General features: G+C 37.1%; 1 protein-coding gene across 14 annotated transcripts in view; it reads left to right on the top strand.

Moving 5' to 3' along the window:
- The window catches only part of ANK3 (ankyrin 3), a 516,597-nt gene that overhangs the window by 320,636 nt on the left and 179,855 nt on the right, over positions 1–16,106 (top strand). For all 14 annotated transcript variants that reach the window (XM_037804170.1, XM_037804174.1, XM_037804175.1 and 11 more), the window contains exons 8-9: positions 3,975–4,073; positions 15,437–15,535. In XM_037804170.1, the coding sequence (XP_037660098.1) occupies positions 3,975–4,073; positions 15,437–15,535 (198 nt within the window). The remainder of the gene's footprint in view (positions 1–3,974; positions 4,074–15,436; positions 15,536–16,106) is intronic.

The raw sequence follows: 16,106 nt of genomic DNA, 5'->3' as shown, positions 1-16,106 counted from the left end.
TCTTTGTGTTTCAGTTTGGATTATTTATATTGGCATATCTTTAAGTTCACTGATTATTTCCTCAGCTGTTGGGAGTCTACTGATAAACCTATCAAAGGTATTTTTTTTCATTTCTGATATTGTGGTTTCTTTAATCAGGCATTTCCATTTAAGTGTTTCTTTGAGATTCCATCTCGGCTGAAATTTCTCAGATTTTCATGCATGCTGTTCACATTTGCACTAGGTGGAATGCTGGCCATTGTGTGTAGAACAGGAGAGACTGGGGTAAATAGTATTTTTTCTGGAAATGATCACACCTCTTCTGCCAGGCTGTAAATGTGGGAAGTTGGGCCAATTTGGTCAGGAGCTGAGCTCAGTTTGCATTTTTCATTGCACGGTTTGCATTGTTTCAGCACAGCACAGGCTTCAAATTCCTCTAGAGGTGGGCCACCATGGCCTCATGCTTAGGGTGGGGACTGGTGTGTCAGAGGGTTTTGCACAGTGTTAGTGTTCACCCTTACTTTCCCTGCATGCCGGTGCCACAGAGGAGGTCTCTGCACACTCTTGCCTGTCCTCCAGAAGTGGAACTGCTGTTGGTTGTTACTCCAAGCTAGGCTCATGCTTGGGGTAAGAGGCGGGTCTTTTGTTCTGGTCCAATCCAATCTTAGGGAAACCTAGTGCACCTGGGCCTTGGGGCTGGGTCTTTTTTAGCATTCCTGCCCTTCCCATCTGGGGTGGCCAAGCTGTGCCTCGTATCTGTGATTGTATATTTGAAGGCCCTTCATATATCCTGCCAAACTGCATCATTGGGCTCTTTTGATATGTGTGGGTTTTCCATAATTCTCCTGCTTGCCTGTGCATAGTAGGGCATAAAGACATTTTTATTGATTGACATAGGAATCAAAATATAAATAACTCGCTGAGTGGTCCAAGGGTTCCACTTTCATTTTGATTTGTTCCTAATCAATAGGTGCAGTCACTATCTGATTCAGAAACAGAAAAGTATGTATTTCATTTGGAAGTTCCCTTTGACAGAGATAAAAGCAAGTCTTTGCTCAGAAACATTCTGGTCCTCACCTGAAAATACCACAGCCTGAGGGTCTGGGAAATTGGCTTCTGATCCTCCATCTGCACATCACTGATAGTTCTTATGCTTCAGTTTCTTCATCTGTCAAATGGGCTTAATGTTATTTTTCCATTTCATTGCATTGCTGTAGAGTAAAATGAAATTACAGATGTGTAAGCCCTTTACAACACTTTTTTAATGCTGTAGAAAGATAAAGTATTTCCCTAGGAAGGGTTAGAGAGGTGTAGGAAAAAAATGTGGGAATTAAAAATTCAAGGTACCCTTTTGGCATTTACACATCCACCATATGAGAGAATACATGAATATGGAAGAGAGCAAAATTAGAATTATAGTTCTTCCTCTTACTAAAATTAGGTTATTTGTGCTAAAGGTTAATTAAGTCCTTCTCAACTAAGCGAGGGCACACCTTTGAAGGGAGAGAGCATTGAGCCCTGGCTCATACTGGGAAGCAAGGAGGTCTTCATGTCATATCCGCCCTGGGCTTGGTTAGTCCTCCTCTTTATCTGAATATGTTAACCTTCATGATTCCTAACCAGACACTCCACCAGCTGCCTTAGGTCTAGAATTTGTCCACTGTGTTGCTTGGGTCATCAGAGCAACACATGCTTGTACTCAGTAAACTACGGCAAGCAAGAACAATATACAGGTTATCAGGAAGCTTATTTCCTTCTGCCAACTTTCCGTCACACCAAAGAATGGTCCACATCAAAGAGGACCAAAAGCATGCCCAAAGTACAGCAATAGTTTCACTTTTCTGTATGTAACCTGTTGCACACAGTTGACGCCTTCAGCCAAAAGCTGGTGGACCTAGAGCAGGGGTGAGCAGATTATGGTCTGCAGGCCAAATCCGGCCCACCAAGTGTTTTCATAAATAGTTTTGTTGGAATATAACCACTTTCATTTCTTTACATATTGTCCATGGCTGCTTTTGCTCGATAACAGCAGTGTTGAGTAGTTGCGGCAGACAGTAGATGGCCTGCAAACTCAGAGATCTTTAGTATCTGGCCCTCTGAAGAAAATGTTTGGCAACCTCTGGTCTAGAACACTGATTTAGTCCGGCCCACCCCAGCCTGCGTTACTAAGGCAAATGTGTTTCACTCAAATCTCTTTCTTCTTTCATTGAATGAATTAACTACTGATTTCTACTTTAGCATCTAAGAATAACAAGATAAAGAGTTCTTCAGATGGGAGGATGTATAATGGTTAAAAGCATTTAACTAGAAAAGTTTACTGAAAATACAGGGGAAAAGAACATGTTAAAACACATCCCATGAGTATGGAATCAGTCAAATCCAGAAGTAGAAAATTCTACACAATAAAATACCCAGTGTCTTCAACAAATAAATTGACATTGGAAAAGGAAGGTGGGGTGGGAGAGATGTGGAATTAAGAGACTTAAGGGACATTTCAACCTAATGCAGTATGTGGGCCTTCTAATTTGAAAAAAACATCTCAGATCACTGAAAATAATGGAAAAATTTGAACACGGGCAGGGGTCTTGCATACTCTTACAGGCTGATTTTTATTTTGTTAGGTGTCATAATGGTATCGTGTTATGTTTTTTTAAACATTCTTATCTGTTAGAGACAATTAAATTGTTGTATTTGTGGGTGAAGTAATATGATGCCTGAAATTTTCTTTAAACTACTTTAGAAAGAGAAAACATTAGAGGGACAAATGAAATAGTATTGTCTAAAGGTTGACAATTATTGAAGCGGGGTGATTAGTATATGAAGTTCATTACGTACTCATCATTTGCAAATCTAAAACTTTGCATTTGTTTGAAATTTTTCATTATAAAATGTAGACCAAAAAAATCATGAGTTTCAGAGTAAGGTTTTTTGTTTCAGTCTTGGTTTTGCTAACTGTTTGCACATCTGTAATTATAATTGCACATCTGTAATTATAATTCCACATCTGGGGATTGTAATCAGATCATGTATGGTGTTGTGAGGATTATGTGAATTAAATGAAATGGTATAAGTAAAGTGCTTAGCACCATGCCTGACATTCAGGAATTGATCAATACCTGGTAGCTATTATAGTGAATCTGTTATCAAACAGTAATAAGGTAAGCCCATATGCCTCTAATTCACTCATCAGATAATTGCCCTTTGTGAACAACAGAGCATATTGCTGCTATGTGGGACTAAAGAACGAAACTAGAAATGTTTTTTTTTTTTTTTCAAAATATGCACACGTTTCCTCGACAGTCTGGGAACAATTATAGGTCCTGTAAGATGTGTGGAGGAAGGACAAATCATAACCTACCTTTGAAATCAAGGAGAACATGATTGGAATTTCAGATTGTCCTAAAAATACGGTTGTTCTTCAAGAGTAGTTTTTTTTTAAAAAAAATCAATCAGTGTTCTGTAGATTGCTGACAAATGCCTGTGCCCACATTTAAACCCAGTGGGCATAAGAAGTCCTCTGACTATGCACATTGATGTTGGATTTCTCAGTTTGAGTTGCCATTGTCTTCTCTTGACAGCCTGGTGCTCAAGCTGACCTTGTGAAAGGCTCTGTAATGTGACACTCCTTTAGCTCAGTCTGGGCTGACTTAATCAGCCACTTGTCAGTCAGCCACCCATCAGCCAGTATGTATCCCACAAAGTTGTAGGAAAACACACCGACTTAAAGACGATGGATTTTAGAGCAAAGGAGAACCATCTCATCCATGGATCATCTCAGGAAAATGAAATACATATACTTGCCACACAGTGTGTCTGCCTTAAAAGTCATACCTTTTTAAAGGCTTCTAAAGACGATCACTGTCTGAGAGAAATGTTGCAACGCTTCTATTCATAAGAAAAAATAGAACTGAGACATGCTGTGGGAGGTGTAGGAAGCCAGGTTTTGGTTAAACAGAGGATACCCAAACCATACTGTTTTTTCTTTTCCTTCACAGAATGACATCACTCCTTTACATGTTGCAGCAAAAAGAGGAAATGCCAATATGGTAAAACTACTGCTTGATCGAGGAGCTAAAATCGATGCCAAAACGAGGGTAAGAATGTACATTCAATACATTCCCATGCTTATTTTCAAGAAATAGGAATACTTTTCCTCAGACCTTTGGATTGGGTGGGGAAAAAATAGGGAATCTCTTACTCTGACCCAACATCAGCTTTATTTTGCTTCAATTGTTGTAGTATCTTGGAAAAAACTGCAGATTTTATTCTCCTTAAAATGGGGTGACCATCCATATTTATAAATATTTAATTCATGTTTAAGTAATGCATGTCTTTAATTATAAAAACGTAGACTCTAGAGTCTTTGGGTTAAACTTTCAAGAATGTAATCATTACTTGACACTGCAGGGTAGGCCGTTTGGTCAGTTTCATAATAAAACTGTCAGTTATTCTATTTTTTAAAAAATCTGTTTAGCCTGGTGTTTGGCCTATTGTATATTCGGTGTGATGCATTGTGCCTAAGGGAAAGAGCTGAGACTTTTAATCCAGTTTGAATCCGGGACTCTGGGCTTAGCTAGTTGACTTAGGCAGGCTGCTTAACCTTTCTACACATAATTGCTTTATCTGAAAAATTGGAAAAAATTAATATCCACCATGAAGGGTTACTGCAATGATTGAGATGAAGTTTATAAATGGTGCCAGCATATAGTAGGCAGAAATAAATTCCAACCATTATTACTATATCTCACAGAGCCCCAATTAGCACTACACTTCTAACCGAGATTTTTTTCCCCAACATTTCATGTGTTTGTTACGAGGTATGAGCAAAAGCCAGGCTAATAAAGAGATGGTCTCACCATGAGCATCCATCTATTTAAGGTTTTAGAGATGTTCTCTCTCTTGTAATTGTACCTTTCACGATCCTGTGCTTCCCTTTTCCGTGAATCTCAATTTCCATGTTTCTATAACTGACCTGAGAACCCAAACTTGATTCCTGTATCTTCTTGAGTTACTGCTTGATTTATTGTTTATTTTCCTAGCTCCTAAAAGCAATACCACATACAAGGTTCGCTTAAAAACAGGAATTTATTGACTCATGTTCTCAGAGGCTGGAAGGATTGCTTCCTTCTGGAGCCAGTATCTTCTGGCTGGCCGGCAGTTTTTGGAGTTCCTAGGATTTTCCGTCACATGGCAACACACATGGTGGTGTCTTCTCCTTTCTCTTCCAGGTTCCATTGATTTCCAGCCTCTTGCTTCCTGACCATGGCTTCTCTTTCTGTGTCCAATTTCTTTTACTTATAAGGACTTCAGCCATATTGGATTTCAGGCCCACCCTCAATCAGTTGGGGCACACCTTTACTAAAAACATCTTTGACGGTTCTATTTACCAGTGGGTTCACACCCACAGGCCAGGGGATGGGACCTGAGCATGCCTTTTGTGGGGGACATGATTCAATACCCAACATTAGTCATTCCATTTATTCATTTAACCAATAAATGATTATTGATATCGCCTATAAGCCAGATATTGGTCAGTAATGGAGCCATGCAGTGAACGAAACAATACGGTCCCGGCCCTCATGAAGCAGATGGTCTCGTCTGTCTTCTGCATGCTGACTGTGGGTTAGTCACTGACCCTGTCCAGCCCAGCCAGGAGACCCAGACTCCTTTTCCCTGATGACTGTTGGACCTGAAAACCACATATGCACCTTAAAAGAAACAAACTTTCTAGAGAGCACAAGTGAAGGAAGATGAAGAGTGACCCCTAAAAGACTGATCGGGGGGGAATAAATTGAATAGAGATCTTATTGAACAGACTTTGCATCATTTCAGTAAGAAGCACTTATCAGTATATAAAGAAGGGTAGAAGAGTTGCTTTAAATGACAAGGGTCCTCTGCCAAGGGTAGGTTATTTGAAGAGGTTTTGGGGAATAAATATAGAGATGCATTGCTTATGCCACTTTACTATCATATGGGTTGAAAGATCACTTGTGAACAGCAGGACATTTGTGAAGGGAAATGAGGGTCACAGGAGCAAGCAGAAAGGAGAAGCTTGAGGAGATGCCTAGACATCCAGCTGGGGTTTTAGTGGGTGTATGGATTGGGAATTACCATATTTTCCCCTCTTGATACAGTCATTTCGCATTGTTATCCAACATTTACATGCTGTATTTCATACAATGGAAGAAAATGGTACTTAGGAAGTTCAAGCCCCATCTTTAGGGGGCATACAGTGTCATGGAGGAGTGCCATGAAAATTCTTCTGGAGAGATATGAAATAGTGTACATTAGCATAATTTGGTATGCAGGTTGCTTTCTATGCCACTTTGCTTCCCTGTTCTGAAGGACTGTCTGATTTTATCCTGCTGGGTCATGGTATATACTTCTATTTATACAGTGTTGGATTAGAATTTTTAATATTTTTTTAGGTTTTTTCCATCTGTGTTCATAAGATGTTGGTCTGTAGTTTTCCTTCTAGTATGTCTTTGACTGGTTTTGGTGTTAGGGTCATAGAATGAGTTAGGAAGTGTTCCCTCTGCTTCTATTTTCTGGAAGGGATTGTAGAGAATTGGTGTCATTTCTTCTTTAAATATTTGATAGCATTCACCAGTGAAACCATCTGGTCCTGCCTGGTGCTTTTTGTTTTGGAAGGCAATTAATTATTGATTCAGTTTCTTTAAAAAAAAAAAAATAGGCCTATTCAGATTATCTATTTCTCCTTGCATAAGTTTTTTATGGTTTGTGCCTTTCAAGGAATTGATCTATCTCATCTAAATAAATTTGTGGGCATAGGGTTATTTATAAACTGTGTTCATTTAAGCAAATATGTAGACTCCTTTTTATTCTCCATGCAGTTTTAACTTGGGATCTTCTCTTCTCCAGTGTTCTATGAATGGAATGTGAGTGTGAGGGAAACATTTGGCAAGCCAGAGAACAGAAAAGTCTCTCCATTTTGTACTGTTGTCTTGTAAGGGGTAAGGACAAGGATGGGGTATCAATTGTGCCCAGGCTAAATTCCTGGCAGTTTATGTGGAAGAAAGTGTAGTATGTGCCCAAAATATGTTAACTATTTTGTTTTCTCCTCATCAAAGTTTCCATTCTCTCTTGCCGAAATGACTAAGTAGTGATTGGGTGTGTGGGTGAAAGGGAGGGAGCCAGATAAAATGTCAGAAAGTCATGGGGCAGGCCTAAAAACAGAAAGAATTTTTTGTAAATACAAATTTTAACTGCCCAATCTGGTAGTCCCTGGAAAGAAAGCCCTTGAGAAATTAAATCGTTATCTGCCCATTCACCATCATCCAGGTACTTATCTTGTTGTGGCCTCTTGTGCTGCATTCAATAAATCCGACCCCATACCCACCAATCCTCCATGTCTGGAGACAGGAAAATATCTCTAGACTTCACCTCAGAGGTTGGCATTAAAAGGACGTCATCTGCTGGCCCTAGTCCCTGCCTGGGCTGCTGCTGTAATAAAAGATTCCATTTAAAAGCTAACTCTGAGAGCCTCTAATTCAAGGAAGCAAGCTTGAATTTTGGTACGGGTAATTCATGTAGGACCTGAGCAAGAGCTTACCAGCTGGAAAAGCAGAATGAGGGTGAATTTTATTTTACCCTAGGGCCTGATTTCTAGTCTTTGGGGTGACCAGCAAGTGATGAAATTGTGATGTTAGAAAAATTTACCCTCCTGAGCCTTGGTTTCCTTCCCAGGACAGAGTTATTCTCAGTGATCTCACAAGTTTCTCCCAGCTGGAAAGGCACTGGATATTGTAGCTTTAAGAATACTTAATTATTGTAAAAGTCAAGATGGTGATGCACAAATCTTCCCTGGAGGAGTTTAGCTAGGATCTGATGAACCACAAAGCCTTCATGTTTCTCTTTAGCTCATTTCAAGAAAGCTTTGCTGTTTTCCCGGCTTCATCATGCTGACTAGTAATAACTGGCTTATTCACATATGCTCCTGTTGAATAGCCATGTATAAGTATGTAGAGTGTCTCTGTAATTATGGTGGGAAATGTGCTGAGATATTAACACTAAAGCAAATTTTGTAATCAGGTCTATATGCAGCATCCTAATCTTAAAATGATTCAAGAAATTCATTTTATTTTCTCAGCAATATCTTAATGGATTTATTTGTTACTTTATAGACTAAAATGCTTTGCCAAGAATGATTACTTAAGGTAGCCTGCTGGTTCTTTCCATTTAACTCTTGCTGGCTACAATGCTAGCATGAGAGTTTGTATGTGTTGAAGGAAGATACTTTACAACGGATGGTCTCCTATTTTCACGTTCCTTTCCATCAGTTCACAGCCAAATTAGAGGCTCACTGTAGACCCTAAATCAGAACCATTTTACAACTTTGCACATCTTCTGAGTCTATGTCTCTTTTCACTGACTCTTTCCCATCCGATAATATAGCTGTGTTTATATTTAGTGCTTCAGAGCAGATTCGGGAGTTGCAGATAGGACCAAACAACGACACTTTGATTCTAACCATGCCCCTCACAACTTCCAACCTTTCTAGCAAGGTGTGCTGCCCATATCCTCCTATGCCCCTGTTACTACGATAATACTTCTAAAGCTACATGTCAACACATATTGATAGACCTATTCATCTGAGTATCTCTAGCACTCGGCACACTTCCTGGCACGTACTCGATGCTCAGTAAGTATTTTTGCTGAATATGAAGAAATAAGATATGCTCCTTAATGTTACATTTAATAGGAGATGTTAATTTACTTAAGTTTATTCTGGTCCAGTGGCAATGTAATTTTTCTCCATGAAGTTAATGACATCCAATTCCTTTATAAGAATAAAGAGATATTTGTGCGCAGGTAGATAAAGGATTTTCCAGTCCAAGTACTTCCAATCCACCAGTATTTAAATTCTTATTATTCCAGGAAGGTATCAGGGGACACTTGGATGTTCTATAATTTAGATTACTCTTTTCCAGTTATGAAAACTTGTTACATTTCTCAAGTTAAATTCTAAAGAAAAAAGAAATATTCGTATTGACTTCTGCTTTTCATTATGTTTTCACAAGTGTGATTGCCTTAGTTAAAAATAGATCTTCACGAAAATATTAAATATTTCATAGTCATTCAATAGTCTCTCTCAAAAAGAAAATTCTAAAACTATTCCTTAGGGCTCTGTTGGGGATTGAACTGTGTCCTCCACAAAAGACATATTCAAATCCCAATGAACTATATTTCAAAAATAAAAATGACATTTTTAGGTAAAGAAAAGCTGAGATAACTTGTCACCATTGGACCCACATTGAAAGAAATACTAAAGGAAGTTCTTCAATCTGAAAAGAAATAATACCAGGTGGAAATTTGGATCTACATAAAGGGATGAAGAGCTATAAATATGTACATAAAATATAAGACTATTTTTTTCTTTTCTAAAATTCTTTAAAAGTCAATTGACTAATAAAAATATCAATCATGAAGTCTAAAATATATAGAAGTAAAATAAATAATATTAGATATAATATTAAAAGCATAAAAGATGAAACAAATTGTATAAATGGAACTATAATTTTGCAGGGTTTTTATATTGTACATGAAGTGATATAATGTTAATTCAAGGTAGATTGTAATAAGTTAAGGGTGCTTATTGTAATCCTAGGGCAACCACTTAAAAAAGAAAGGAGAGGAGTGGGAGATTTAAGTAAAAAGTCAGAAGAAGAGACAGCCAATGATAATTTGATGATTTAGTGTGAATTAGAATTCTAAATAATACTCAATCCAAAGGAAGACAAGAAAGAGGGGCCAAAAGGCACGAAGAACAGTGAACAAATGCAAAACAAATAATATAAGAATGTATTCTAGGCTCACAGTGAAGATTTAGTTTTCTAAGCAGAGAGAACAGAAAAGGCATTTTATCTTATTTTAGACTAATGTTAAATATATAGCATGTATGGCAGGAGAACAAGAAAGGGAATTAAAGAAAGATAATTCTCCCTCCTAGAAAAAATTGGCAGAAATGAAGTCTTGGTTTTAAAAGGACAATGGATTCGTTTACTTTAATAAAAAAAAAAATCTATTTCTTCAGGCGGAGGCAAGCCTGAGTGTAAATTCTAATTCCAACCACCTACTTGCCATGTACTCTTGGAAAGGTACATTAATTTCTTGGAGTAGCTTCCTCATGTATAAGTAGAACTACTGATGCTTTTTTCATACAGTTTTTGTGAAGATTAAATAAGACAGCAAAAAATAAAGAGCCTAGAACAAAATGGGCATTCAAAAAATATTCTTTCGCTTCCTCTTAGGCCAAATATATAACTGCCTGATACACACAAAATGAGGATGCAGTCAGAATTTTGGTGAAAATACGGATACAAGAGTAGCTTTGCCATTAGACTATAATTTATGCCCACTATTTTATCTTTGGCTATCATTATAACTCTCCTCTCCTGAGCACTACCTACATTTTCTTCCATAGTTTCCAGTTTTCAATTAAATATTATATCCTGCAAAATATACGAAAAATATATATATTCACAGAATTCTCTCTGCTTACCTTTCTCTCTATGGTGAGTAATTTGCTTAGGAGGAAGAAAAGAAAGAGAACTGGAGAACACAAATCAATGTAAATATGTCTCTTCTTGAAATATTTCCCAAGTCATGAATTTGGGTAACTTCAGTATTGGCTTTGTGCAAATTCAGCCTGTTAGGGACATATTCTGGGTTGAGTATTCCTAGGTGTGATGACTTAATATTCTGTTTCATGCTTTTCTGAAAAAACCAGGCCTGAAAGACAGTCTTTTTGACCTTTTCTTATGCAATTTTTTACTCTTAGGCTAACACAAGCAAGCATTTTGTCCAGCCAGGGAGGTGCACTTCCCAACTCCACTAATAAGATTACCGTCACTGCGTTGAAATATGAGATCTGCACAAGCCAGTTTGTGCAGCTTCAGAATTCTGCCCAGGGGAATAGTTGTTCATTAAGTTAGTGCTTTAAAAATCAAGGGAATTGAAAAAAAATTACTAACCTCATGCAATGTCATTGCCCTCCCATAATGTTACTATGGCAACTCAGCATCCCTCTTTTCTCCTGCCCAGCTGCACATGCTGCCTTTCTTGAGGCGGCCTCCCTTGAGGTCCAAGAATTGCCTTTGTCAAGCATTTTCCAACGGGAGGTCAGTGCTGTTAGATGCAATTGAAGAACTGCTTTTTGGTTCATTCTAAGTGACACTGTACATTAATTATGAATTTCTAGGAAATGGGAACAAGTACAAACCTTTATTCTGTATTGAAAAAAGCATTGCTCTAATTTTAGGGAAAGGAACACACCAGTTCCACTGCTATGTTGTAAAGCACAATATCCATGATAGCTCTTTTTTTAAACTTGAGTATTCTGGATTGGAAAAAGGAAAGCCTTCTATAGAACTGATTCTAAGGTCTAAGAAAATGGCTAAGAATCACATTTTTAAGTCTAATCACAATATACAAGTCACTTATTCTATTGAGAATTTTATTTTTCTGGAAAAATACAATTTTAACAGCACTTCTGATGTACAGAATGAGTCCATTCTTAAAAATAAAGAGTAACAAGGGAAAGAATCTTTAACTACAAAAGATTTTTGAAAGAACAGCCAGAAATCTCAGTCATTCATTCATGCCATTCATTTACCCAATGATTTTTTATTAAGCAACTTTCATGGACATGCTATTAAGTTAGCCACTCTGATAAATTCAAACATGCCTTAAACTGTAGACCTTGTCCTCAGAGACAGACTAGTTGAAATGATAACGTATGTTCTCAAATAACTGAAAAACCAGGTAAAAAAGGAATATGTTCCCCAGAGAGGTACAAATAAAATAAGACAGTTTTGAAGGTAGAAAGATTACATCCAGTTTTGGAAAAGGTTTCAAAGTAGGGCTGTACTGTACTTGAAGACAGTTAGGGTTTGGTGCTTAAAAAAAAGTGGAATCAGAATCCTCGTGTACATGAAGTAGCTTGGGAAAGACAGAGAAGCAAAATGAGAAGGTTAATTGGAGTAGAAGTGAAGGGAGTAGGGGAAAGTCAAGTAAAACTGAGTATCAGGGACTGAATATAGATGACTTTGAATGCTAACCTGAGGCATTCAGACTTGACCTAGTTGTGAATGACAATTATTGAAGATCTTTTTGAACAAAGGGGTATCATAACCAGAACAATGTGCCAAGAAAGTGAATAAGCCACCTTGTTTCAATGGTTTCAAAGTCAAAGAAATTAGTTCAAATTTAATTGGTTTTCTATTAAAAAAAAGAAAAAAAGGTATTAAGTCAAGCCAATGCCTGCTTTTTCTATTCTTTTCTTTTTTCTTTTTTTCTTTCTTTTTTTTTTTTTTTAAACTGAACTGAGTGTGAATCACTAAATGGCAAGTACTTTTCAGTCTCACTGTGGATCTTGTCTCTGTCTTCATGACTGTAGAGACTGCGATGCTTATTAAAGATCACGTTAACTTTGGGCACTAGTTTTCCACCCACCTGTAAATGTTCCAGTAGCTGGGCTGGCAGTGGCCTGTACAGCTGAGCAGTCGTGACACCTTGTACAGCTTCCTGCTGAGGCAACTCTCCAGCCAGGATTTTGGCTATTTGAAGTGCCATACATCTTTGAAAAGTGACAAAACAAATTTGTAGAGGATCCAGAGGACTCAGCCACTCACAATCAGTGTGAAAAAAATGCTGGAAGTAAAAGTCCAGTTGAAAGAGCTCTGCTTCTGGTGGCTCTCTGCAGTTCAGCTGGAACTGATGAGTTGAACCTTGGGGATCTTGCTGACTTTATCACCGAAGGAAGGTGATTAACGGAACAACAGCTGGGACAATAGCACTTCATAGCCTTTTCGCTAATGAAAGAAGGCACCTTTCTTTATAGAGTCTTTAGATTCCCTGGGTTTTTAATAAACAGCGATCAGAGGTAGAGGCTCCAGAAAGTTGAAGGCTAAAGGTGGCCGAACATTTGAGCATGGGGCTTTGTCTTAATAACTCCTCCTGAGACATCTCTTTGTTGTCTTGCAGAGAAGGCACTCATAGCTCTGGCATAGTTCAGAATTTAGCCTGTGCAGCCGTGGATGAATAATGTAACCTCTTTGACCCTCAGAGTCTTCTTTTATAAATGAAGATTATACCCTCCTTATAAGGGAAATTGTGAAGATAAAATGATATAATGTCTTGGATTTGCCTCAAAATATACACAATAGTAGAAAAGGTCAGGATATAGATGAATCAAGATTGGCTACGAGGCGATAGCTGTGGAAGCTGAGCGCTGGGTACATAGGGGCCCATTACACTATTCGGTCTACATTAGTCTGAAATATGTTTGAAATTTTCTATAATGAACACTTTTGTAAAAAGATAGTCAGCAAAAATGTATGTCTGTAAGAAGATATAGTATTCTTTGAAGGATTTAATAGTTGGTTGAAAGAGATTTTAACTCTTAGTTAAGCAATTTGCAATCAGTATGTTAACATTTTGCTTTGGGGAAGGTACTTTTCAAGGATAAATGAGTTGGGAAAAATAATTCTTCTTCTATGCAAGCATATTCTGTCACCTCTTACTTTCTTGAGTCTTTTTGAAAGAAAATGAAAAAAACTATTTTGACCTTTTAGTCCTCAAAGACAATTGCTGTACTACCAGGTCGGTGTGAAATGTTTTCTTTTGTGGTGGAATGTAAATGTGATTATTGTATTATTCCTCCTTCAGATTTTCTTAGGTTTCACATTACTGGGAAGACATTTGGACTCGATGGTATTTTTTATTTGTTCACAGATTTTATTTTGTTTTATTAGCAAAATGCTATTTCTACTTGAAAGGCTGTTATTGCTTTACTTTGGTCCATAAAAGTGAATGGTTTAAATAGTATAAAAGGCAGAATATTTAAAAATGGTCAAATAATATTCAAATCAGCTCATGTATTGTTTGCAATTCAAATTTTGTTTTTTAAAGAATTTTGATACTACTGAGATTTGGCTGTCTTTTAGAAATGGAGTCATACCTTATTGTTTATATGATAGAATAATTAGGCTTACTTTCTGGAGCACCTCACACAGGCTGCTCACACAATCTGAATACACTGAGTCAAATTTTTATGTATTTTTAAATGTGATTATCCTTAGGGTAGGAATTAAATCACGGTAATATTCAAATTGGGGATTATATAAGCCTGGAGATATAAGATAACTTCTAGAAAGGGTTTGGGGTCACTTTGTAGATAGTCTTTCAGTGAATAAATTTCTACTTTCTTAACTTCCAGGTCTTCTCTTCCTGAGAAGAGGTATAGTTAAGGGGTTCTGCTGATTCTCCTTTCCCAGTTGTCCTTCTCCCCTTGTACTAAAGAAAGACCTAACTTGATAAACACTCATCCACATGGCCCCAGGGCACAACAACCTAAGGGGAGAAGGTGAGGGGAAAGGGGCAAAAGGAAGAGTTCAAAATAGTCCCTATCAAGAACTGCATGACTGATAATTCACTAACACATCCTTTTGTGTATGAGATGGTTTCCAATCCACTGCTTTCAGCAGAAATGAAAGACTTAATGGAGTTTTCCAATGATGAATAATTGAAAAGAATTTTAGACAAAAACTTATTAAATAATTTTGTCATGTAACCAGAAGGAGCTCAGAAAATAGTGACACTGCTATAACAGAAGTACATCTACATATTTATGTTAACAAGTTTTCTCGGCACTTGCATCTATAAAAACAAAAATTAGGGACAGCATTGATGCTAACCCCTGTCTTATTCTAGCAATAACTAATATTCATTAGTAGAGATATGAAGTAATTGTGAGAAAACATCTTATTAAGAGATGAATTTTTAATAGTGTTACTCTTGTTTAAAATCACAAAATTTGTAATGTGTTTTGCTGTTTTGATAATTTTGTTCCAATAATTATGATAATTCCTCTCAGAAGATTTATTTTGTATACTTAGAAGCTTATGTTCTTGGGAAATCTTTAAACCTTTCTTAAAGTTTAAACTTACATAATATGGTAATCAATAAAAAACACTGAAGCGTAGAATTATATCACATTAAGATAAAATTACCTGGGGAAGTAGAATGGAAATAAAAATGCAAGGGGAAAAGGGAACAGTGAAAATTCCTATTAAAAATTCCTATTTTTAAAGTTTATCCACATATTTTTAGAATAGTAGGTATCAAATTAATATAATATCTAAATTCCGTTGGATACAGTCAAAAGAATGGTGGATGATTTTACTTTTAAATGTCAATATTCAAATATATGGGGAATTACATGCTTACAACTACTTAGACTTTTGAAAAAATTTAGTTCTCATCTTAAAAATATGAAGAGTTTTTCAAAATTGTTTTACAAGATATATGAGCAAAATGCTTGAGGCTCACTGGTCTATGTGATGTTGGGTACCATAGTGAATATTGAAGAAACAGACAGCACCATGGAATTTATCGTGCATGAGATATAACTGAAAATGTTGCCCTTGTTCAACAGGATGGACTGACGCCCCTGCACTGCGGGGCCCGGAGCGGCCACGAGCAGGTGGTGGAGATGCTGCTTGATCGAGCGGCCCCCATCCTTTCTAAAACCAAGGTAAGTTCTTCTCATATTTTTGCACGTTAGACTATATTTTGCTTTAAATCCTTTTGCTGGCATTTAACCCAGTCTTGTCAAAGTCAAGCAGAAAGCAACATACTTTCAATTTAGCAATTAGAGAAGCTGTGTTCACCATATCTTGGAGAAACCCCAAATAAGTCAAGGTATATGAAGCCTTTATGTAGAGTGCACCATACCACGAAGTTGTGTGTGTATGTTGTTGTTGTTATTGTTTTGTTTTAATAACACTTACTGCTTGATTTTACTGTATGAAATTTTCACAAACTCAGAAATGAGTGCTTGTTGGGGAAAGAAGAACTAAAAGGCCTAGAATTTTTCTAAAGTCCAGGTACTGGCTCTCTTTCTCCAGCCCCTCAGTTTATTTCTTGATAGATTTCAGACCATTAAATTGGCTAAGGATATCATTTAGCTGAAAAAGACTGGAAATTTTGGAAAATTTGAACCTTCATTGGGCCTTCTGGAACTTTGAAGAAGATATCTGAAAGGGACACATCATGAGTGCAAGAAAAAAATCATGTTTACCAAATGCCTTTTGATTTTTCAATGG

The sequence above is a fragment of the Choloepus didactylus genome, chromosome 15 (genome assembly GCF_015220235.1).
Source record: "Choloepus didactylus isolate mChoDid1 chromosome 15, mChoDid1.pri, whole genome shotgun sequence".
NCBI lineage: Eukaryota > Metazoa > Chordata > Mammalia > Pilosa > Megalonychidae > Choloepus > Choloepus didactylus.
Note: the sequence above shows the minus strand (reverse complement) of the source record. Positions and strands in the feature narration are given on the sequence as shown.